The 25022-nt window shown below is 37.3% G+C and overlaps 2 protein-coding genes across 4 annotated transcripts in view; one reads left to right on the top strand and one right to left on the bottom strand.

Moving 5' to 3' along the window:
* Positions 1 to 25022, top strand: part of erich3 (glutamate-rich 3) — a 151008-nt gene that overhangs the window by 78965 nt on the left and 47021 nt on the right. The gene's annotated exons all lie outside the window — the stretch shown is intronic.
* On the bottom strand, positions 884 to 23927 carry cryz (crystallin, zeta (quinone reductase)). Of its 3 annotated transcripts, XM_039735924.1 has the most exons (11): positions 23591 to 23927; positions 23140 to 23255; positions 19955 to 20107; positions 18135 to 18298; positions 17581 to 17632; positions 11116 to 11265; positions 8525 to 8626; positions 8348 to 8443; positions 5189 to 5346; positions 4992 to 5072; positions 884 to 1026 (listed from the first exon to the last, which is right to left on the bottom strand). In XM_039735924.1, exons 2-10 carry the CDS (start codon positions 23245 to 23247, stop codon positions 5000 to 5002), a joined length of 1056 nt encoding a protein of 351 aa, XP_039591858.1. In that variant the 5' UTR covers positions 23248 to 23255; positions 23591 to 23927; the 3' UTR covers positions 884 to 1026; positions 4992 to 4999. The 3 variants fall into 3 exon arrangements, with proteins under 3 accessions (XP_039591858.1, XP_039591859.1, XP_039591860.1); XM_039735925.1 differs by lacking the exon at positions 884 to 1026 and having other exon boundaries at positions 4960 to 5072; XM_039735926.1 differs by lacking the exons at positions 884 to 1026; positions 4992 to 5072 and having other exon boundaries at positions 5124 to 5346; positions 23591 to 23925.

The raw sequence follows: 25022 nt of genomic DNA, 5'->3' as shown, positions 1-25022 counted from the left end.
ACTTACTCAGTCACACATCAACAAGAACACTATATCGCATTTTGTTAAAAGCTAAATTTAGCAGGAATGTACCTTAAGGTCAGTAGGTGTCTGCTAAGAAAGGACATTTTAACAATATTTAGGGGTAAAAACAACCCCAACAGTAGAAAAACTAAACATCCCAAAATCTAAAAAAACAGACAGAAGCTGAATGTCCAAAAACTTACACGGTTTATTTTACAAAAGTTCTGCACAGAACATAGTGCTCCAGTTTGCCCAAACACAGTCCCTTCTTTCCTTTACTATCTGTAGTCCTCTCCGCCTTTACTCCTCTCCTCTCCTCTCAAGCTTCATCTTCCTCCTCCCAACTCCGGCTCCTGAGTAAAGAAAGGCGGTCTCTTTTATAAGCACCCGGATGTGTTCCAGGTGCTCCTTGATGATCTTCCTGCGGCACTTCCTGGTGTAGTGGAAGTGCTGCATGAGCACCTGGAAGCACTCCGGGTATCCCTGGAATTCTTTCCATCCGCACTTTCGAGTGTGGCGGAAGTGCTGACATCCAGGGCTCTACATTTCTCCGGGCACCCCCTGGCGGTGGCCACAGGCCTTTACAGGATTGAGCTTCCATGCTCAGTTCCCGTGGCCCTCATACAAACCAGGGCGGCTGCCCTCTCGTGGCCCAGGGGATGTATAGTCCCTCTCCGGGTCCTTCCAGGTGTCTCAGCTGAGCATAGCCCCCAGCCATCCGCCACAGAGTGTAGGTATTGATTTTCCAGAAGCACAAAAAGGGAAGGAGAGAGCAGTAGAGGATGATGTGCTGTCCTCAGGTACACACAGTGCTGTCTATTCTGTTAGCTTCTTCATACTGCTGATGATGTGGTATAGGATTTAAATTATTGAGCAAGTTAAAATGCATATACTTTGAAGGACAGACTGGGTGGGGTTTCTCCCTTGGTGGTAAAATACATGCAGTATTGCGGAGAACTGGGGTATCCTCTTGAAGGATTAGGCCATAATGTGCAGCTTCACTCTGGTTTACAAATCAGTATCCTTCAAGGGGAAACGATAGTACAACATATCAACATGAGCTGTGAGCAACAGCATGCCCTGGTCAGTTTAAATGCTTGCGAAGCGCAGTAAGCGAGTACTTCATGGACTGAACATAGAGGAGGTGGACATTTCTACAAAGTTCTCAATATTATTTCTTTTCACCTGTTGTTGCCTGTACAACGCTTATAATGTTCTGTACATTGCATAGGCCACATAAATGTGCAGCCTGTGAACATCAATGCTGTATAAGTTAAAGCAAACCACAACTCAGTGTATATTGCTTTTGTTCTAAACTCTCCAAAACTTTAAAGATTACAGATCAAAGGATTCCATTCCATTCTGATTGGAGCAACCATTTTTTACAGGATGTGGAACGGGGTGAAATTACATTTATACCCCTGTGGCTAAGGATCTGCATTGGAAGGTTGCTGTTTCAAATATCATTACTTACAGAAGAGATCCTACTCCGTTGGGCCCTTGAGCAATGCCCTTAACCATAAAATTGCTCCGGGGTTGCTGTGCAATGGTTGACCCTGCCCTTTGACCCTTTAAAGTTCATGTGAAAAGATAATTTCACCTTGGGGGATTAACCAGGTATATCAAATTTTATTAAAATTTGTATTAATTGTACTACTTGCCTATTTGGTTTCTAAAGAATACTGTTTCCAGTGGTCATCAACAAAAGCCAAGTAGGAAAAGCAAGAACTGATCTTTTGTGTGACAAACATGCAAAAGAATAAGAAATCAGGAAGGGGCAAATAGTTTTTCACACCACTGTATATCAAATTTTATTAAAATTTGTATTAATTGTACTACTGTTTTACTCTTTGGCACTTGTATGTTGCATGTTCAAGAGTAATCAGCTCCAGTGAACTATTAATATTAGCCCCTAGTAAATCTGATCTGATGCATCCAATAAAACAACAGCATTATAATCAAGACCCATTTTCTTCGAAAAACACAGCTAGTATTTCATAAGAAGGCTATTTATATGAGTGCAAAATGTGTTAAATACATTGGCCACAGTAATGTACTTAATATTACGAATTTTCACTGCTGCTTACAGTCTCTCAAAGAATTGTGTCACGAATACAAAACCAAAAACAGACCATAAATCCATGATAGTGCATTAAATACAACATCAGATGATATACAGTATGTTAAAGAAACAGTCAGGCAGTTGTCAGTATGAGTGCCCTTATGGAATGAGGAATACAACTGATTCTGAAACAATGAGAAGACAAACATTTTTCGCTGAAGAAAACAGTGCCCCGTGAAATATTTATTATTTTGATGCACACTATAGAGGCATAATGGATTAATAAAGTATCTATCTATCTATCTATGTATGTTTATTTCTCTGTTAAGTAAATTAATGAGTAGTTTAAAAACATTGTTACTTGCTGTAGTATACAAAAGTGACACTTAAGGCCACCTAAAATTCTGTGTACTAGTCTGGGAAAGAACACTTATTGATTAAGATCTTTAGTCTGCTACCATGAACAATTAACAAAGGAAAATTGTTTTTATTTGGTTAACTTAAAATATAACATAGTAAAAAACAGTGCAGTAGTCCATTGGCATTAAATAATGCATAAGCTAATTTGTGTGTGTCATGTAAAGCAAGCAAGAAAGCACTTTAAACTTCCTACTTCTTAGTTGAAGCAATCAGGTTTTGGCTAGTGCAGTAATACATCACAAAGTGGATACAGTTTATCAGTACAAGAAATGATCTACAGGAGTTTTACCTCATTTATTCCAGAACTGAATGATATAAATTATGAGGAAGGTTTAAAAGAAAATTACTGTATGTATTCTACTTAAGTTAAAAAAAAAGTTTTAAAAGTTTTAAAATGATAAAGCACAGATCTAAATTTGATATCAAGCTATTGTGTCTTGGGATGGTGTTTTTTGTAGAAAGGTGATATGTAAAATAAAGGTTGTTTATATAAATATATTTTGTCCCACGGAGACATGGTCACAACTGTAAAATGCACAAGCACATATTGTGGCACACAATGAGAACACATACATTTAAAATGTAAAAGGATGTAATTGTATTGTTGTCATTAAAAGAGAATTTAATGTTTAATGTAATTAATGGGTATCATTTGTAACACTTTCATGCTTTTATTAAAATAGGAAGAGGTACAATTCATATGCTTGAACATTTGGAATGAGGTCAGCAATTTATAAACCTCCGCATTCTAGGTGTTGTCAGTATGAAACAGCAGTTAGCAAATTTTAATCAAAGTTAAAATTTAAAAGAAATTATACCTCCATTACAATAAGTAGCGAAATGCTTAGTTACTCAGCTCTAATGACTATAAGAATATAAAAGGGCAATAACAAGTATACATGACTTTATAAATATTACAAATCATTAACTGAGTTATAAATATGTAGTAAATGATAACTAAATAAATAACTTAAAAAAACATGTAAGAGATTTAACAATAGGGCATCATATAGCTCTAGACACTTCTTATTCAAGATGCAGGTGGACTGTGGAAAGAAGCTCCTCCTCAGTGTGTCTGAATTGTTATTACTGTTGTAATCTTGTATCGTATTCCTGAGGTGGCAATGATAGATTGGCCGTCTAGATCTGTGAAGATGTTGTTTTGTGTATTGTACTGACCCCGTTTTTTGACATCCATTGCACACCCTACCAGTGGTCTCTCTTTGAATTGCCTTTCCCAAGTTTTCTTCTAATTTATTTTTCCCTGCAACGTTTTTATTTTTGGGAGTTTTTTCCTTGTCTTCTTAGGAAGTCAAGGCTGGGGGGGCTTTCAAAAACTAGGGTCTGTTAAAGCCCATTGCAGAATTTCTTGTGTGATTTTGGGCTATACAAAAAAATAAAATTGTTGTTCTTCAGGCAGTGGTAGCGTTTCCCTGACAGCAGTACAGAAAAGAGGCCACTGTTGGAATGACTGGTGTTATGGGTGATTTTATTCGCCCTGGTCTGACATTGCTTGGTGTAGATGTCCTGGAATTTTTGAGAATCCACACCCAGTGATGCATTCAGCTGACCATATCACTCTCTGCAATTTTGTGGTTTGCTGTGTGCTGTTCCTAAACCAAGCAGTAACACTAATCAGATAAATTATTAAGCAAGTATAATCATACAATTGAGGTTAATATTTTAGAGGTTTTCCAAGTTGGTTCGAATAGGCAGAGAGTCAGCTGGACAAACCTAGAGCATTTGAATGGGCAGTGAGATTCTTTTCAAAGGGACTGGCAAGGTGCCTCTTTTCAGAAAAAATAAATGGTCACCTTCAGATGAGCTTGTCCTACATCTCTGGTGAGTCCATGGACATTAAACTCTTATTTTAAGATCTTAGCAATAGAAGCAGTTGCAAGGTGATGAGGCCAACAGATTTCTGAAGCCCATCATTATTCAAATTACCAACCGTACTGAGGAAGTACATTACCTGGTCTATGACAAGATGCTGAAACAGAAACTCTATCTGACTGCTGTAGCCCACATCCTGTCCATGGAAAAGACAACCACCTCTTTGTCTTAGCACTTATATCTGAAGAATTGTGGGAGTCTGACAGTCCTGTTTACAGGATTGGGAAGAACTTATAATTATATTTTGTGGAAAGTGCTCCAAAAATGTTTAGGAGCTGCGGTTTTTTGCCACTTGATTAATGCATCTGTGGAGTAAGAGCTATTTTCACATATTTGGTGTCGAGTTTATTAATGTTGTAACAGATCTCCACCAAGGCGGTGTCTCACTTCTTCATTATCATGGTTAGGATGCCAAGGTGTACTATTTGAGAAATCTAAAGTTACCATATTGCTGTACTGGTATGCAGATGTCAAACATTTAACTCTTTACCAATAAAAGTCTGAAGCAATAAATACTTTAGAAACCAAGTTTGAATTTCATACACTTTTTAAATGTGCAAACCAAAAAACCACACAGATTATTTATATACTGTTAGTCAATTTTTATACTCACTTTTTTGGTCATTTATGGCAACAAGAGGCACAGGACAGTGGATAGCAGCAGACAAAAAGAATGGTCATGCTCTTACAGAAGCTACAGAGGAAAAACATCAGCAATGTAAAATTATTAATGACAATTTACTCAGATAATTGAGGTTTTTATTTGTTTTAAACCATCTGCACTACAAAAAAAAAAAAAATCTGAATCACATTATCAGCACCATCTTTCCTGTTGCCCCAGGGGTGTTGATAATATCTTCATGTGCTTGGGCAGCCTTTTCCAGTGGATATTCAGGACCAGTCACTGGGGTTAACCAGCCAGCTTCCATTCCTGCAAACAAGAAGGCTGCACACTCAGCTCTGTCATTCTGTAAAAATGAAGAACACATGTTAAGCAGTCATTTTAGCTAAGTTTATATAAATGAAGCAAATTACTAAAATACAAGTATTTATTTAAGGAGGTAGTTTACTGTTTTGCTAATGATGTCTACTTTGTAAACAAGTTACTAATACATTGACTCAGAATAATGGTCATAATCAATTCCAGGAATTATTTAAATCAAACAACAATTATAAACCATACCAGGTTGTTACAGATTATGGATCATCCTTACAGCTTTTACAGAATATATTTTAATACTTCTTTTACACTAATACTAGCAGAACAAATTTGTTAATGTGTATTATACACCATCAAGGAATACCTTTTTTTAAAGCAAGGATAGCACCACTTAGTAAATTTCGACATACAGTACCTATAAAAAGTATTCACCCTTAGGAAGTTTTTACAATTTACTGTTATACTGCATTTAAATCACAGTGGATTTGATTTGACTTTTTGACACTGACACAAAAAAGACTTTAGTATCAAAGAGAAATCTCTGCAAAGTGGTCTAACTTAATTACAAATATAACTCATATTTGATCAACTATTTTACCTGTTTTCTCCAATTAGTATGATAAACCTAAGTCGAACTGGTGAAGCTACCTGGTTTTAGAATTAGTTCAGTGGAGATTACCTGTCTGGAGATTCGATTGATTGTAATATAAATGCACCTTATCTGAAAGGTCCAACTTGAGGTGACTCAATGTTGTGGACTAAACTACACAATGAAGACAAAAGACCACTCCATGCAACTCTGTGAGAAGATGATTGAAGAGCATAAGTCAAGGGATGCAATCAAGAAGATATCCCTTGGGAGTCCAGATAAATTGGTTATTAGGAAATGGAAAGAATATGGCACTGCTGTAAATCTGTCTAGAGTAGGTGTTTTCACAATGAGTGATCACGCAAGAAAAAGACAAGTGAGAGAAGCAACCAAGAGACCTGTGAACACTTTGAAGGAGATTCTAAGACTGGAGACTACCTTACAACAATTGCTCCAGTCACAGCTTTATGGCAAAAAACACACACGCATGAAATCTCAGATAGAGTTTGCCAGAAGACTTGTGGGATAATCTCAAATCAGCTGGAAGGTTCTATGGTCTGATGAGACCAAAATTGAGCTTTCTAGTCATCAGACTAAATGCCATGTTTGGCTTAAGCTAAATACTGCACATTATCAAAAACCCACCACCACCCCCACCATGAAGTATTGTTTTGGCAACATAATGCTGCAGGGCCATTTCACTGCAGCTGGTACTTAAAGTCTTGTGAGGGTGGTGGGTGTAAAGAAAGCAGAAAAAAATGGGAGGGGGATTCCTTGAGGAAATTTTGATGCAGTCAGCAAGAAACCTGAATCTTGGAAGATTTGTTTTCCAACAATCTCAAGCATAAAGCCAAAGGTACTCAGAAATGGCTAGCAACAATGCTAATGTCCTGGAGTGGCCAAGTCCAAGTCCAGACTGTTCACTCGTGATCCCCATGCAACCTGCCAGAGCTTGAGCATTTTTGCAAAGAAGAATCGGGAAAAACTGCAGTGTCCAGATGAACAAAGCTGATAGTGACCTGAAGACTGTCATGACTGCCAAAGGTACCTCTATTTAATATTGACCTGAAGAAGGTGAATACTTATGCAATACGTTGTTCTGCGTTTTAAATATGTGATTAATTTAAACCACTTTGTACAGATCTGTTTTCACTTTTGACATTAATGTGTCTTTTTCTGTTGATCAGTATCAAAAAGATAAATTAAATCCAACATGATTTAATGTTGTATAACAAAGGGTGACTTTTTTATAGGCATTGTTGTACACTTGTGCATAAAAATAATTTCTCAAAAATTAACAACACTACAGAAAAGTTGAATATTTATATTCTTATTTTATATAATAAAAGGTTTTCATTTTTGTCTAAGTACATTTCATACACATTCTGTATTTATCCATATTACATGCACAGGCATACATTCATATTTAATAAACTTTTTTCACTGGCACCTTATACAATTCTAAGAATTTAAAATATATTTTCATTGTTAGAAGAAAGGATATACAAATAAGGCCGGACATCACTGTGGCTTCATCCACTAAATAATGAGATTGCTGTAAGCAATGTTACAAATATTATGCATATTTTGGGCTTAAAAAATCATTCCAGAATAGCATGTGGTGCCTGGGGGAGGAAAAGGAAGCTAGTGCTGTCCAGCAACAAGGCAGGCAAATTAAATGTTAATTCCTCAAGTGGGGTTTCAAAACCATAATAATTCCTATATTTACAGTTTACTAATTAAGACAGGTTAAAATAGCATAACATAGTATGTTCCATTTCAATTCTTCATATACTGTAAAATATATGAGCAGCTAGTGAGTTGCACATTGACACAGTGGGCATTATTTCTGACACAGACATCTAGTTGGGGAGTCACTTGTAGAATTTTGCATGCTCTCCCCTTGTTCTCGGGGGTTTCCTTTCAGGGTCTCTGATTTATTTTCCCACAATCCTCAGACATGCTATTAACTTAAATGGCTCAGTGATTGTTTAAGTATGTCCTGTAATGGACCGTTTTCTCCTCCAGGACTGGATTATTTTTTGATTTGGTGGTACTGGAATAGATTTTTGGTTTGTAATGGCTCTAAGTAACAGAAACTGGATAAAGAAGGTCTAATACACTTACTGCAATAATGAGTTGATTTCGTTCAAAGAAGTGTCAATTACTTTGTTAATTTTCAACTGTTATTTTTCTATCACTATTTTTTGCTACAAATGGTTAAAATATCACTTGTTAACCATCATTCAAACAATACTCAATAAATAAAACAGGTACACATAGGCTGTATAACCATTATCTGAAGATAATCAGTACTTAGAAGATTATTGTTTCTACTTCATCTGGTTTTTATATTATCCTTGCAGAAAATTGACTGTTAGGGGGGAAAAGCATTGGGGATGTCAGACTGTCCAGTGAATAAATAATTAGAAATTCTTACATTTGTTGCATTGAAAAGAGAAACACCAACGATGCTGCTTTCCTTGGCCATGGTATCTCTTGGGTTAATTTCTATTGGCCCTCTAGATCCCACAATCTGTAGACAATATTATTGACAAGAATTAAATGAAAACTGAGGCAATAAAGTCTGTTTTATCGTTTACTTTTAGAAACTCACAATCACTCTGCCTTCTTGTCTCAAGAGTTGTAAATCAGCATTCAGATTCTTATTAGAAAGCATTTCGATAATCACATCCACACCTTCCCCACTGGTAGCTTCCTGAAAGAGAAGATAAAAACATTGCTATATGTGATTTTGGTTGACAGAAGCTAGAATTAGTATAGTCCATTCATGACAATACAAAAGGAAAAAAAAGTCACATCCATCTCACTGATATATGATACACATTTCACAAATCTGTGAAGTCTAAGGTGCTTGTCAGTGTTTCCAGTAAATGTAACAAAAATCATTAATAGTGGAAAAAGCTAAAACAGGAGAATACAATGTTTAATGTTAATGTATCAGTAATTTCAACCATATTCAATGTTTCTTACCTTCTGCTTGCTTATTATATCTTATTTATTCATTTCAGTTTAGTTAATTTTTTTAATCAACAAAACACTGTTGTAAATAAAATAAGTCATGAGTTAGGCCAGAATCTGCAAAGGGGTGAGTCTGGGTAACATCTGATTGGGTAAGGATAATTTTTAGACTCAGAAAATTAATCACCCCCTATCACCCTGTCCTGGGGCATCATAACTTACCACTTAAAATGGAAGCAAACAATGAAAGGAAGAAATACTGTAAGGTTGTAAAACTTAAAGAAAAAACTTTAAGCATTTTCATACACTTTTTTACATGCCCAAATAAATACTGACACTTATAATTTTATGTATGTCAATATTGCACTGTCAGTCGGTAACAGACATGGAAACTGTCAGATTATAGCAAATGGCAGGACATATGGAGAATAGCTCACACATTTTGCACAATGGACACTACTTTGGACATGGTATATTCCATAAAAGTCAAACATCTGCACAATAACCCCACAACAAAAACGGCAATTAAAAGTTGACGTAAATTGTAACTTATGATAGACTGATCTGTAACCTATAATCCCAAATCAGAAAAAGTTGGGATGGTATGGAAAATGCAGGCTAAAAAAATATTTATTTCTTTGCAGACTCTATGAACCCAATATATTTCATGTTTTGTTTAGTCAACTTCACTTCATTTGCTAATATACATCCACAGAAAAGTTTTTGTGCTTCTGGGTAAAAGTTGTAGGAAAAATATAATCTCAGTAAACTAATATATTCTTTTCAAAATTTCTGTAATGTCTAACTGTATCATTTTATTAGAACAATTACCATTATAAAGAAAATAAATCTCAAAAACTGAAAATCAAAAAATTAAAAAACAAAAAGTCATCATTAAACATGCAATAAACCCTTTGTCCTGAGCATAGCCATGTCTTCTGTTGTTATTATTCCTGAGAGACATTATTTTTTGTATCAATGCTGAGGATAAGATAATGTTTAGGTTTACCATTAAACTGAATCTGACCTAATAAATTTGAGACAATGTGGCATTGTTGAAGATTGCAATCTTTTTACAATAATCCAGCGAGTATCACAGTTCAAATTCATAATTGTGTTCTTCTGTTGATGTATGTCTGCAGCGTAGAATCTGTTCCCTTGCTATGCTGCATTCAATCTGCTTATACCTTGTATTCCGATGCAAGGAAAATGGCATGCCCCGTTTTGACTAATTGTTTGCAGTTTTATAGTCTTCAGTAGTCTGCCCAATCATTATCGATAGATGTGAAACCATGTCAAATTATTTTTCTTTTTAACCAGCTATTTCTCAAGATTGTATCTATGCCTATACTTTTTAGCAGGTGATGAGGACTTATTTTTATCCACTGATTTGTGCCTGTCAGTGCTTTTTTATTTAAACTGGGTTTTGCTTCACTATAACTTCATGAATCACTAAAAGGGGAACCTAAGTTACTACAAACTTAGTTTTAGAGTTAAAAAATAGTTATCCTCAGGGTCTTTCAAGATTGTCTCAAAAATTACAGCAATATCTAATAAGCATTTAAATACATGTAAAATAATTCTGCATGAATGGTTGGGCCAGGCATGTAAAATGCACTTGTGAAGTTAGGAATACCATATATTCAGTATAATCAACAGTTTGATAATAATTTAGAATCCTGAAAAATAAAATATGCCTTACTCTCAAAAGCACTGAGCTTTTTTAGACTATATATATCACATGAAAGTCGCGAATGAGACAGCCTTTAGAATATAACACACGTATGTTTAGTATTTGTTTTTAAAATATATAAATGCTTATATTGGAAAAACAGAAGTTGTGCAGGGTTAGAAGATCCTTCTTAGATATTACGTATGTTTCTGAGTTATTTTTCTTTTGTTTCTGCATTTCGTTTGCACTAATATCTCGGGTAACTTGGAACACACTTGTGTTTTTGCAAATTTCTTGCCAATTACTGTAAAAAGCTCCATTTATAGCTTCAAATATTTGTGAAACAAACCAAAATAAAGTGCATCAAAGTTGTAATAAAAAAGCATGCCTTTTATATTTATAAAACAGAAAAGTAACTTTTCATCTTTTGCACTATGTTAAGATACAATCAAACATGGTAAATATTATATTCATTTTAGCTTTGTATAACTCATTTTTACTGATATTTTGAAACAGCATAATAAATAGTTACATTAATTAATACTAAATTTTACCTTTATTTTCTCAGTGTAACCATTTTCACTGTGGTTGAAGACCTTGTGAGCACCATTCTTTACTACTAGGTCCATGCCTTCTTGAGTTCCTGCTGTGCCAAAAACTTTCATTCCAAGGGCTCGTGCTATTTGACAAGCTGCCACACCAACCTAGAAGAAAGCAATATGAAGAATGAGACATGCCAGTATTGGCAAAGGTGGCATGTTTTCCTTAAACAGTAGCATGTGTTTCATCATAAAATTGGAAGAAAGTAGCAATGTAGTCAAATGTTCAGAGTGTATAGCCAAGTGGGACTCAAGGTAGTAAATGCTTGAAAAAAATCTTGAATTTTAAAATGAAGAAATAATTACATGACTGAAGTGTAGGCTTTCACCATTAATTCAAGGGCTTTAACAGAAATATTGTATGAGCCATTTAGGAATGACAGCCATTTTTAAACATGTTCTTCATCTTTCGGCTGCTCCTATAAGGGGTCTTCACAGCAGATCATCTGTTTCCATATTTTCCTGTCCTCTGCATCTTGATCTGTCACACCCACCACCTGAATGTCCTCTCTCACCACATCCATAAACCTTCCTCTCTTCCTCTTGCCTGGCAGCTCTGTCCTTAGCTTTCTTCTCCCAATATACTCAGCATTTCTCCTTTGCACATGTTCAAACCAACACAATCTTGCTTCTCTAGCCTTGTCTCCGAACCGTCCCTCCTGAGCTGACCCTCTTATGTACTCATTTCTAATCCTGTCCGTCCTCGTCACACCAAATGCAAATCTTAATATGTTTAACTCAGCCACCTCCAGCTCTGTCTCCTGTCTTTTCTTTAGTGCCATCCTTTCCAACCCATATAACATAGTTGGTCTCACTACTGTCTTGTAGACCCTCCTTTTCACTCTTGCTGGTACCTGTCTGCCACAAATCACTGATACTCTTCTCTACCCATTTCATCCTGCCTGCACCCTCTTCTTCACCTCTCTTTCACAGTCCCCATTACTCTATACTGTTTATTCCAAATATTTAAACTCATCCACCTTCACCAACTCTACTCCCTGTATCCTGAACATTCCTCTGATCTCTCTCTTATTCAAACACATGTATTCTGTCTTGGTCCTACTGACCTTCATTTTTTTTGCTCTTTAGAGTATATCTCCACCTCTCTAGGGTCTCCTCAACCAGGTCCCTAATATTATTACAGATCACAATGCCATCCACAATCATCATATTCCATGGAGACTTCTGTATAATTTTGTCTGTTAACTTAAACCATCATCACTGCAAATAAGAAAGGGCTCACAGTAAAACCCGGATGTGAATCCCCACCAACATCTTGAACGCATCCATCACTTCTACTGTAGATCTCACCTCTGTCACACTTCCCTGGTACATACCCTGTACCACTCTTGCATACTTCTCTGCCACTCCCGACTTCTTCATACAATACCACAACTCCTCTCTAGGCAGCCTGTGATATGCTTTCTACAAGTTGACAAAGACACAATGCAACTCCTTCTTGCCTTCTCTACAGTCATGGCCAAAATTATCGGCACCCCTGGAATTTTCCCAGAAAATGCACCATTTCTCCCAGAAAATTGTTGCAATTACAAATGTTTTGATATACACATGTTTATTTCCTTTATGTGCATTGGAACAACACTTAAAAACAGAGAAAAAAAGCCAAATCTGACATCATGTCATACAGAACTCCAAAAATGGGCCAGACAAAATTATTGGCACCTTTTCAAAATTGTGGGAAAATCATTTTATTTCAAGCATATGATGCTCGTTTGAACTCACCTGTGGCAAGAAACAGGTGCTGGCAATATAGCAATCACACCTGAAGCCAGTTAAAATGGAGAAAGTTGACTCAACCTTTCTGTTGTGTGTCTGAGTGTGCCACACTAAGCATGGAGAACAGAAAGAAGAGCAGAGAATTGTCTGAGGACTTGAGAACAAAAATTGTGGAAAAATATCAACAATCTCAAGGCTACAAGTCCATCTCCAGAGATCTTCATGTTCCTTTGTCCACTGTGCACAACATAATCAAGAAGTTCACAACACATGGCACTGTAGCTAATCTCCCTGGACGTGGATGGAAGAAAAATTGGAAAAATTGATAAAAGACTGCAACAAGGATAGTCCGAATGGTGGATAAACAGCCCCAATCAACTTCAAAACATATTCAAGCTGTTCTGCAGACTCAGGGTGCAACAGTGTCAGCTCGAACTATCCGTCGACATCTGAACGAAATGAAACGCTATGGCAGGAGAGCCAGGAGGACCCCACTGCTGACACAGAAACATAAAAAAGCCAGACTGGAGTTTGCCAAAATGTACTTGAGGAAGCCAAAATCCTTCTGGGCAAACGTCTTGTGGACAGATGAGACCAAGGTAGAGCTTTTTGGTAAAGCTCATCATTCTACTGTTTACAAAAAACAGAATGAGACCTATGAAGAAAAGAACACAGTACCTACAGTCAAACATGGTGGAGGTTGTAAGATGTTTTGCTGCCTCTGGCACTGGATGCCTTGACTGTGTGCAAGGCATCATGAAATCTGAAGACTACCAAAAGATATTGGGGCACAATGTAGGGCCCAGTGTCAGAAAGCTGGGTCTGCGTCAGAGGTCATGGGTGTTCCAGCAGGACAATGACCCCAAACATACCTCTAAAAGCACCCAGAAATGGTTGAAGACAAAGCGCTGGAGAGTTCTGAAGTGGCCAGCAATGAGTCCGGATCTAAATCCGATTGAACACTTATGGAGAGATCTCAAAATTGCTGTTGGTGCCCTTCAAATCAGAGAACATGAGCAGTCTGCAAAAGAAGAGTGGTTGGAAATTACAGTTGAGAGGTGTAACAAGCTTGTTGATGGTTATAGGAAGCGCTTGATTTCAGTTATTTTTTCCAAAGGGCGTGCAACCAAATATTAAGTTGAGGGTGCCAATAAATTTGTCCAGCCCAGTTTTAGAGTTTTGTGTGAAATGATGTCAGATTTGGCTTTTTTTCTCTGTTTTTTGTGTTGTTCCAATGAACATAAAGGAAATAAACATGTGTATACCAGAAACATTTGTAATTGCAACAATTTTCTGGGAAAGTTCCAGGGGTGCCGATAATTTCGGCCATGACTGTATTACTTCTTCATCAACACTCTTCAGAGCAAACATTGCATCTCTGATGCTCTTTCTTGGCATGAAACCATACTGCTGCTCACTAATCATCATCTCACTTCTTAACCTAGCTTCCACTACTCTTTCCCATAACTTCATGCTGTGGCTCATCAATATTTATCCCTCTGTAGTTACTAGAGCTCTGCATATCATCCTTATTCTTAAAAATTGGTACCAGTACACTTCTTCTCCACTGCTCTGGTATCCTCTCACTTTTCCAAGGTTACATTAAACAATCTTGTTAAAAATTCCACTTGGACCAACAACCTTCCCATTCTTCATAGCTGTCCTTATTACCTCCTTGCTAATCCATTGCACTTCCTAGTTCACTATATGCACATCATCCGGCCTTCTCTCTCTCTTTCTCTTTATTCACCAACCTCTCAAAGTACTCTTTCCATCTATTCAACACACTCTCCTTACTTGTATGTTTCCATCATTATCCTTTATCACCCTAACCTGCTACTCATCTTTCCCAGCTCGGTCCCTCTGCCCAGCTAATCGGTACAAGTCCTTTCACCCTCCTTAGTGTCCAACCTCTCATACAACTCATCATACGCCTTTTCTTTAGCCTTCGCCACCTCTCTCTACACTTTACCACTTATCCCCTTGTATTCCTGTCTTCATCTCTCCATTTATCCCACTACTTCTTTGCCAACCTCTTCCTCTATATACTCCTGTGCTTCCCCCTTCTACTACTATGTTTTCTTGTCCTTCTTCCTCTGTCCAGAAATCACACCAAGCACCCTTTTAGCTGTCTCATTCACTACTTCTGCTGTAGTTGCCCAGCTGTCTGGTAACTCTTCATTGCCACCCAGTGTCTGTCTTACCTCACCCCTGAACTCTAGCTTACAGTCCTTCTTTTTGAACTTCGACCATTTGATCCTTGGCTCTGTCCTCACTCTCCTCCTCTTCGTGACCTCCAACATCATCCTACAGACCACCATCCTATGCTGCCTAACTACGCTTTCCCCTGTCACCACTTTGCAGTCTCCAGTCTCCTTCAGATTGACCCACTTGCATATGATATAATCTACCTGTGTGTATCTTCCTCCACTCTTGTATGTCACTGTATTTTTCCCTCTTCTTATAATACATATTTACCACATCCATGGCCATCCTTTTCACAAAATCCACTATCACCTGACCTTCTGCATTTCTCTCCTTGACACCATACATGCCCATCACCACCTCATCCCCTCTATTCCCATCACCAACATGTCCATTGAAATCCGCTTCTATCACCACTCTCTCTCCCTTGAATACACTCTCCAACACTGCAATCCAGAAATCGTCTTTCTCATCCTTTGCACACCCAACTTATGGGGCATATGCACTAACAACATTCATTATCACACCTTCAATTTCCGGCTTCATAATCATCACTTTGTCCAACACTCTTTTCACCTCCAAAACACTCTTGACATCTAGTTCCTTCAGGATAACCCCTACCCAATTTTTCCTCCCCTCCATACCCTGATAGAAGAATTCCATCTGGTCTCTTGAATGCACAATATATCAGCCTTCCTCCTCTCCATCATATTGGTTAACTCTCTCCATTTACCAGTCATACTGCTAACATTCAAAGTTCCTACCCTCACTTCTACTCTCCTACTGACAAAATTTTACAATCAATGCCCTTCCTGATGTAACCCTCCCCATTTATCTGGACTTGGGGCCAGCAAAAAGAAACACACTGGTTAGTGCATCATGGCCATCAGTGCTAACTCTCAGTATAAGGTCCAAAGAGCTGTCCATGTAAGTAAAAACAGACCATCATTGTGCAGAGAAAACAAACAAACCCACCTGAGAGACAGCAGTAACAGTATGCCTGTTTCCATGCTCACTTCGAGATGTATGAAAACTAAACTTGGCATAAAGCCACACACATTTTCCTTGCAGCTTTGTACTGTACGTACGCAAGTTTCTGCTCAGTTTTGTAAACGGGCGCTCCCAGTGTCAAAGCAGTGCTACTTTTTCTGTGCGGTGTCCTTTTCTATTTAAGATTTGAATCCATAACTCGGGATTTATCAAATTCACCAAAATTAACTGCATATCATTTACAAATGGAATTCACTTCATTGTAATGGTTCTGTAACAACATAATGGTGCACAGAATGGCCAAACTATTCCATACAAGACAGCGCATATTTTTGGATGATAATGACTGGCTTCTAAGTCAATTTCGATTTCCAGGAGCTATCCTCTTGAACCTGTGTGCTGAACTGCTGTCGGCTTTACAAAGGCAGACTTTGAGGAATTGTACTCTACCTGCTCCTATGCAATTTCTGTCCACCCTCTGGTTTTTAGCTATAGGAACTTTTCAATGTGAACTTGCTGATGATCAGGTATTACACAATCATCACTGAGTTGCACTGTGCCAGCTGTATGGTATGGTATTATCCGCTTGTCACCCATATTTATATGATTTCCGTACACTGTTGTTCAACTGGCAAACATCAGAGCGCAATTCGCAGCAACGTCCAGTTTTCCAAATGTAATCGGAGCAGTCAACTGCATGCACCTTGCTACTGCAACGCCATTGGACAAGTTACATCAGCCAGGAACATCTTGATTGCTTCATTTCAAATCCACTGTGGTGGCGTATTTATGAAAATTGTATCACTGTCCAAATACTTATGGACCTAACTGTATACAATAGCAAAGGTGGCAGGGCTAAAATATTTAAAGTGACAAAAACATTTGTGACTTTAGGTTTCATTGACAAGCAACCTAACAAGTAATATTTCTGAAAAATGGGTTGTTCACTGCAACGTGCCATGGGCTATAATAAAAACTAAGCTTACAGACTTGTTTTTCTGGCATATAACCTGAAAAAGTACAATAAATCATTACAGAATGTTACACATGAATGTTACATCCTTGCATTTAAATCAAATATTGGTTATGGAACAAAGCTAATGCACATTATTGATTTAAATAACTGGAGATGTGTGCTCAGTTTTTTAAGACTTGTATTTATTTATCTTTCAGACAATATTGTGGTTAACACAGAACTGGAAGACTGACTTTGAAGAAGCTATCATGTATAACACATACTGTGCTATAAAGAATAGTCAGAAATATTGACAGTGCTATAATGGCTAAAAATATCAAGCATTACTTTGTGGTCATTGTTGCTCAACTTGAGTGTATCTTATAATGAAAAATAATTTACTTTGCATTTAACAACAAATTAATCAAAATTTGTTTTTGTGATTTGACAACACACATGATAAAATAACAAGTTTGACATTTGGAAGGAGATTTCTTAGCCCATCATACATGTTATATCAAGCATACACTTACCCCACCACTTCCACCATGAATAAGCACTCTCTCTCCTGCCTTAGTATGTGCTCTAAAGAAAAAATCTTTAAATTACTAAAACCACCAACAAAAATTATGCTTTCTAAAACAAGAAAATAAAGTACATAAAACAGTGCAACAAAAAAACGTATCAAATCTAAATTTAGGATGCACTACTGTAACATTTGTGTTTTAATAGTTTGTCTTTACAGAATTATTCTCATGATACAATTTAATTAATCATGCTATGGATAACTTTAATCATTGCTTATTAATTAACCCAAACAAACATGAAAAATAAGCTGCCTAAATATTTGTTAATAGGATATGATTCACTACTACATTTTTGAAGAATTTCAATAATGCATATTACTGTTACTTTAATTAAAATCTTTTCAATTGTAACCTGTCTTAATTGAACCTTAGAGGTAAACACACATTAAGATTTAATCTACAATTACACCACAACCTTCATCAATGCTTTGGTCATATGAAGATGTAAAAAGAAATAACTACTAAACGTACTTTTGATTAGTAACACATATTAATCTTACTTATGGACTAAAGCCCGATATGCCGTGAAATATGGGATCCCAATGGCACATCCTTGCTTGTAGCTCAAATTATCAGGTAGTGGATGAACAGATTCCTCAGAAGCAATTGTGTAATCAGCATAGCCTCCCGTAATTGTGCCAGTAGTAAAGACTCGATCACCTGACTTACAAAAAAAATCACCAAAAGAAATGTGAACAGAAAAAAGATAACAATTCAACAAGTAACTTCATCTATATATATAATTCAATAAGGCAAGGCAACCATGGAGAGCACGCCGGAAGGGGCGTGGACTCACTGAGCCATCGACAAGTAAGACACCTATGGCGCATGCAGAAGGAGCCACGCCCACCAACTCCTGGCCCCTCCGAGCCACGTTGACTGTTCATAGAGGCATGTTTCTCGCGGAGGTGAATCGCCATATGCAGCGTGTTAAACGGTTTGCGAGGGGTATCCCATGGGATCCTCAAAACAATCCTTTACAACTGAGGTTAAAACACAATGAAGTAAGCAGTCTTTAAAAACCGAGTTTTCGGTTACGACGCACGACGCGTGCACCATAGCAAACTGTTTTACTGTGTTGGTTCGTTCCGTGCATTGTTATAATGTTGCTTTTCTTGCTGATTTATTACATTACCGATTTTTCAAATGTTAATTTTCTCCCTGTGCTTAAAAATCATTAAAAACCAGCCTGATTATGCGGTGTATGGTACGCCGCGGGTTGGCTAGTACTTAATATTGCATATTGTATTTTCAAGGTAAAAGTGAAAGACAGCAGATGCAGTTTAAAAAAAATCAATAATATTTTGTACTTTAGAAAACATATTTCATTATAACAATCCACAGAGATAACTTTATTTTTAAGATTATCAGTCAGGCTGCATCACACAAGTTTGCCATTACGTTAATCCGATAGGCACCATGTTTAGCAATCCTTTCATTAAAACACACGAATAAGTACAAAATTAGGGTCTAATTAGAAGGCATATATGGCAAAATAATCAAGGGGCTTTGATCTCTGAGAATATTTGTCAAAAGTGAAACACGGGTAGGATTGTAAAGGCGTAAGAGGAAATGCTAGAGAAGTCTTATACATACCAACAGTTTTAATAATTTTGATTAACTTAGAATTAATATTTGGACTATAGACAAGATCCACAAAAAATGCCTATCTGCAAAATTGAGCCTTTATTTTTAAATATTCAGAATGCCCATCCAACACATCAAACAGTGCAGGTATAACAAGGTTCAAGTGATGCAGCTGCATAATCATCCCCACAATGTTCATTTAGCTCATTGTCAAGGAAGGTAAGAGGTCTATTCAGGGAACGTCTTGCAACGGGTAGAGAGTGGCACTCCACAGGACCACAGCCGAGTACCCCTGCTCTAATCTGTCCTGCCCAATGAAACTCTCACTTGCACGTCACCAATCCTTAAAATAGATAAATACAGGTTTGTTTCAGATTTATCTTGAGAATAGGTTATTCCAACTTGAAAATTTTGTACAGTATTTTCCTCTTTTACACACCTGAAAACACTAATAAGGCTACCTCTACCTTATTGTAGTACAGCTATGTTACAAAACCATCACCTCAGTCAGTGACTTACATATTTACATTATCTGTCTGAGACAACTGTAGCTCTTTTAGTTTACCTGGTTCTCTGGTTTGTTTGCTAATGCCACTTTGACCAAGTGTGTCCTCTCCTTTCTAAAATTGGAGCAGTGTCAAATGGAATGTATATAATTTCACGCAAAACTAGAAACATGGTCATTCAACACTACTGAGGTAGCCCAGGCACTACTTGATAAGAAGTCACTTACCTTGAATATTTTTACACGATCCCCAACACCTTCAATGACTCCAGCCACATCTGTACCAGGTGTGTAGGGCAGAGCTGGCTTTCTTGCATAGGTTCCTGACCGGATGTATGTTTCAACTGGGTTCACTCCACAGGCATAAACTCGAATTAATACCTATTTTGTAACAGGTATTGTCTGTTAAAGATATTCTCATCAGGACGTGTTGTGCGACAAAAGGCAAATCCAGAAAAACACAAAATATCAAATGTGGTTCTACAAACCTTTGAGGAAAAAAGGAAGTGAAAACTAAAAGGAAACTAGGCTTAGCAGCATTGCTATCCTGACCTTCACAATTAGATGACACTCAAGATGTACTTATCAGTACTCAGACTTAATTTAATATTCAAGTTGAAAGACTTAATTCCCACATTAAGTCAAAAAATTAGATCAACATAAAATAGGCAAAAATGACATTCAGTGCAACATAGCTCATGTTTTTGAATTCAGCAGTGGTGTACTTTTAACCACAAAAAACATATGTTCTGCATTCTACAAGTATGATGAAGGTCAGATGATGGTAGAAAGATACTGTTGATTTTTAAATGTGAGGGCCTGAATATTAGTTTTCTTGAATTTTCATGTAATTTAATCATTATTTTGTACAACGTTAAATTCTTTAGTATTTGCATTATTTAATACATTTTTTCCACTTCCAGTTAAGCAATATTGGAAATTTAAGGTGTTTTCTCATTATGTAGAACACAGACTAGTTTGTTTATTCTTTTACTCCAAGTAAAACTGACTACAGCAATGTTTTTTTGTAGGTCACTGAGAGCAGTGTATTAACAGCCGGCAGGCAATTCAAATTGTGCTGCATTAGGAAATACAAAAAAATAAATAAATGCCTTACAAGTTAAATTTAGTGCCAATGGCAAAATCCTCCTTCTAACACAACTTCTAAGTGTGTATATTCTGATCAAAAGATGCTGACCTCCATGAAAATCCATGGACACACAGGACTTTTGTAGGAAGTACAGCTTTTAGATACAAAACCCTTAACTTTAAAATGATCTGCCTGCCAGTTCAGGGGTATTGTATTGGACACAGTATTTAGATTCAGGCAAAAAGCCTCATTATTTCAACACAGGTTGTTCTTATCCCTGATGTTGATTATGTTGTTGTTCATATCTGAAAAAACAAAATCTGTTAACTATTTTCCTTAAATGATGAGCTGTGTTAATCACCATGAGCTGTTATTAATCTTTCTCCATTCTCACTGTGCTTTGGTACCCTGCTGTAGCACTGTTGCCATGTTGCTACTCCTATTACAGAATAAGAGTTGAGAGTGACTGGGAACCTATGGCATCACTGCTGTGTACTCACAGGACAAAACTATCAAATTAATTGCATTTATAGACTCAGGCATATAGCTTAATATATTGTGAGATGTCTTGGAAGGGACAGTAGTGGCTTTGTCAATGTTGGCTTAAAGCAGTGCTCAATGTTGGCTTGACCTCGGGAACATGCTTTTTATTTTTCTATTTTGATTTTTTACTGTTCTAGAATAAAGTGCAATACCACTCCCTACATTAAGGGGCAGTGGCGCCTCATTGGCAGAGTGTGCAGGGAGCATTCGCGGTGGTGTAGAGGTTTTGTTTGCACTGAGCATGCGTGCTTTGCACACAGTACAAAGTATACATACAGTATAAATGATACTATTTATAGTCGCGCGAAATGTTTTCTTCTTCCTAGGGGGGGCATGACAGAAAATAATTGAGAAGCACTGGCTTAAAGGAACACTATCCCCCCAAAATTTTTATTTTTTATACCCATGTAGTTTGTTGTGGTAGTCGAGAAAAATTTTTATTCTTATGATTTCATAGAGAAAAGACATAAAGCTTCTGTTACAACAGGACCCAATGGCAACCAGCGCCCAACAACAGTAAACAATATCAAAAAATTTTCCATGAAGAAAAACCCTTGCATTATTTGTATTGCACAATACACATGTCATGTCATCCAGTTGTATGCTCTCAAAATGGAAAACACATGTATTTTCTTGCTAAAATATTGTTAAATAAATGCCTCTGGAAAACAAAAGTGCACAAACAGGAAGACCTTTCACATGAGTCTGCGCTTCTGAATTGAAGACAGGACTCTTGGCCAATGAATGAGGAGGAAAAGGTGGGTCTTCAATTTAAAAGCATGACCATGTGTGGAAGGGCTTCCTGTTTATGCACTGTTTTCATTTTCCAGAGGCATTTATTTAACAATATTGTGGTAAAAAAAATACATGCATTTTCCATGTTGTGAGCATGCGACTGGATGACTTGAAATGTGGATTATGCAACATGAGTAACACGAGATCTTTTCATGGACATTTTTGATATTGTTTCCCATTTTCCAGTTTTGGTCACCACTGGGTCACATTCTATCAAAAACTTTGTCCTTTCTCCATGAAAACATGAGATTTTAAACTTTTTCTCAGCCACTACTGCAAAGTACATGAGGTAGGCAACATATAAAAAATATATAATTTTGGGTAGAGTACTCCTTTAACTTCAACTTTGTTTATTTTAAAGAAACTCAGAATCACCATTTATTTTTTGTAACAAATGTTGCTAACCATAGTTTGTTTTCCTCTCCTTAATTCCAAGCTGCTTAGACCTTCTGTAAACAGTTAAGTGAAAGTAAGTGGATCCAACGATAAGAGCTGAATTAAAATTATGTGTGTGCTTATGAATGTAAATGTCGCATGGTTATTTGTGTTTCTGTTGTTAATTTGTACTTGTAAACCTATTCAAGTGCTCTAAATCTATTCTCAGTGTACATTAAAGGATGACAATTACTTTTTGATGGTGTATTTTTCTATGTTTACACATGTGGCACATATAACTTACATTGCATATATGCAATGAAGAAACTGAATCCCCATTTGCAAATGTTTCTGCAGAGTTTGTTGACAAAAAGGTTCTTCATTTTTTGAGGGTTTACTCCTGAATAGATACGTATGGAAAATATTTTGAGCAGCCCCATATGTCACAAGCTCTCAGCCACAATTTGAATAATAGGTTTCTAGTTTGCTTTTCCAATAGCAAACACATGCCAACACAATAAATAGCAATCAAGCAGACGTCCAGTTTCCTTGATTATACGTCTTAAAGGCAGAACATGACAACAAACTGTGTGCTCTGTATTCATTTTACCTCATTGGCTGCTGGGTCTCGTATTGGTATGTGAGACTGCAACTTGAGAACAGACGGTCCTCCAAACTCTGACACTCTGATGGCTCTCATTAATCTACCTGTCGCCATAATTTAATCTAAATTCAAAAGAGACGGTTTAAAGTTAATGTTCATAAAACAGTAGTCTTAAATTGTTAACTTACTGAGGGAGTACGTCATCTTGCGCTGTAAAAAAATGCACTGTCGACTTTTCTTTAGTAATCTAATACAAATTAGTAATGGAGGACTGAGCATTGACCAAACTAAAAGGAAGGGCTGTTAACAAGAACGTGCAAAAATAAACTGCAAGAATATGACTGTCGCCTAAAAGTGTAACATTGTAAATCCTGTTTTTCAATAGAGAGCACATAAATCGCGTTGCACTAATACTTTTTGCGACTCTTTACTCGAGATTTCTTAACTTGATAATTACCTGCTTTGATGTTTATACACCTGTAGATAAGCCTGCTACAAAGACAGCACCAAAAGCCGCATGAAACCAATTACTGTATACACTTGGAAGCCTGTTTCGGACTTTGAGCGTGTGTCACCTACACTAGTCCGCAGGTAACACGGCTCTTCTTAATTGGTTCCGTTATCTTTTCTTGTCATTGGCGGATGGCTCTGACGACCTCTTGTGACAAGCCCGGTTAATCTTGTTAAACGGATAATGCAATCTTTAGATTTCGTTTTACTATTTATAAAGGTATATATAAACAGTCACTTGTTTAGCTGAGTGATATACTTCGCTCTTGCCACGGCCCTGAAATAGAAAATGTATTGTAGCGTCCTGGGTCCGGACCGAAGAGGGACACGCCCTTCAGGTGTCAGAAGGGGCGGGGCTACCTGGAGACTCACGAGCACGGTTCCCCGAAGCAGCTGCTACAGTCGGTCAGCCCCTGGGATACAGTAAAGTTACTGTATTTTGTGAGCCAAAACAGGGAGCACATAAATAGAATAACGACCTTCTCGGGGATTTGGGGTTTCTCTTCATGTAAGTTCGGGGTGTTGGACTTCGAGGGTTATTAATTCCATAATGTTCGCGGCGGACTTTGTGCTGCTGCCCACTGTTTGATAATCACTGATCTACGAAATCGCCATTGCAGATTCGTCCGATGTTTGTTAAAAATTATATGGTAGGTAAAACTTGAAATAAGGACGTGAGTTGAAAAAAAGCAAACTAGGTTCGGAACGAAGGGCCGCAGTGTGAAAAACACGGACAAACAGACATTTTTTTAAAAACTGCCTGGGCATACAGCCTGGCGCCTAGGACGGCAGCCACAGTATCCAGCTTCCTATTTTCGCTGCACAACTTGCTGCCAGGTAACCAGATCATTTGCATGCTGTACAAACCGAGTGTTAAAGCCGACATGCCCTGAAGACGACACCTGCTCAGGTTCTATCTTACACTTAGCAATTTGCCTTGAATGCTTCTTTACATGATCCCCAATGAGTCCTACAACCTCAGGGCAAGTGAGGTTTTCTTGTACTACTATGGTGTATGTTTCACCTTTGTCCAATCCACTAGCACTACCATTCCCAGTTTATGTAACCAAACCAACATTTTCCAGAGCAAAATTACTGGTCTCATTTACACCAGAACCTCTTACGCTGTTGCATACAATTTAGTAAAAATGCTTAATTGTGGTGTTTTTCCCCCATTAACGGAATGCTAATACTGCAAATCTGAAGACACTACAGCACTCATGGATATGACTAAGCAAAAAATATGAAGCTTCTATGTTACATTTGAATATATTGTGATTTTAACTCTACAAGATCTTATTGTAATGTCTATATTTTATTGATTATCGTCAATAGAGAATAGTGTGACTTTTTAAAACATTTTGCTTTTTTGCATTCTT

The sequence above is a fragment of the Polypterus senegalus genome, chromosome 14, assembly GCF_016835505.1.
Source record: "Polypterus senegalus isolate Bchr_013 chromosome 14, ASM1683550v1, whole genome shotgun sequence".
NCBI lineage: Eukaryota > Metazoa > Chordata > Cladistia > Polypteriformes > Polypteridae > Polypterus > Polypterus senegalus.
This window is presented reverse-complemented; position numbering and strand designations above follow the sequence as displayed.

Bases quoted from the DNA above. Each gene is read 5' to 3' on its own strand.
- cryz (XM_039735924.1), bottom strand. From the start codon at position 23,247: ATGGCGACAGGTAGATTAATGAGAGCCATCAGAGTGTCAGAGTTTGGA. The intron at 18,299-19,954 runs GTAAGTGACTTC...TTTTTTTGTAAG, and splicing joins ATCGTGTAAAAATATTCAAG to TCAGGTGATCGAGTCTTTAC. The intron at 5,347-8,347 runs GTAAGAATTTCT...TCATTTTTACAG, and splicing joins CTCTTTTCAATGCAACAAAT to AATGACAGAGCTGAGTGTGC.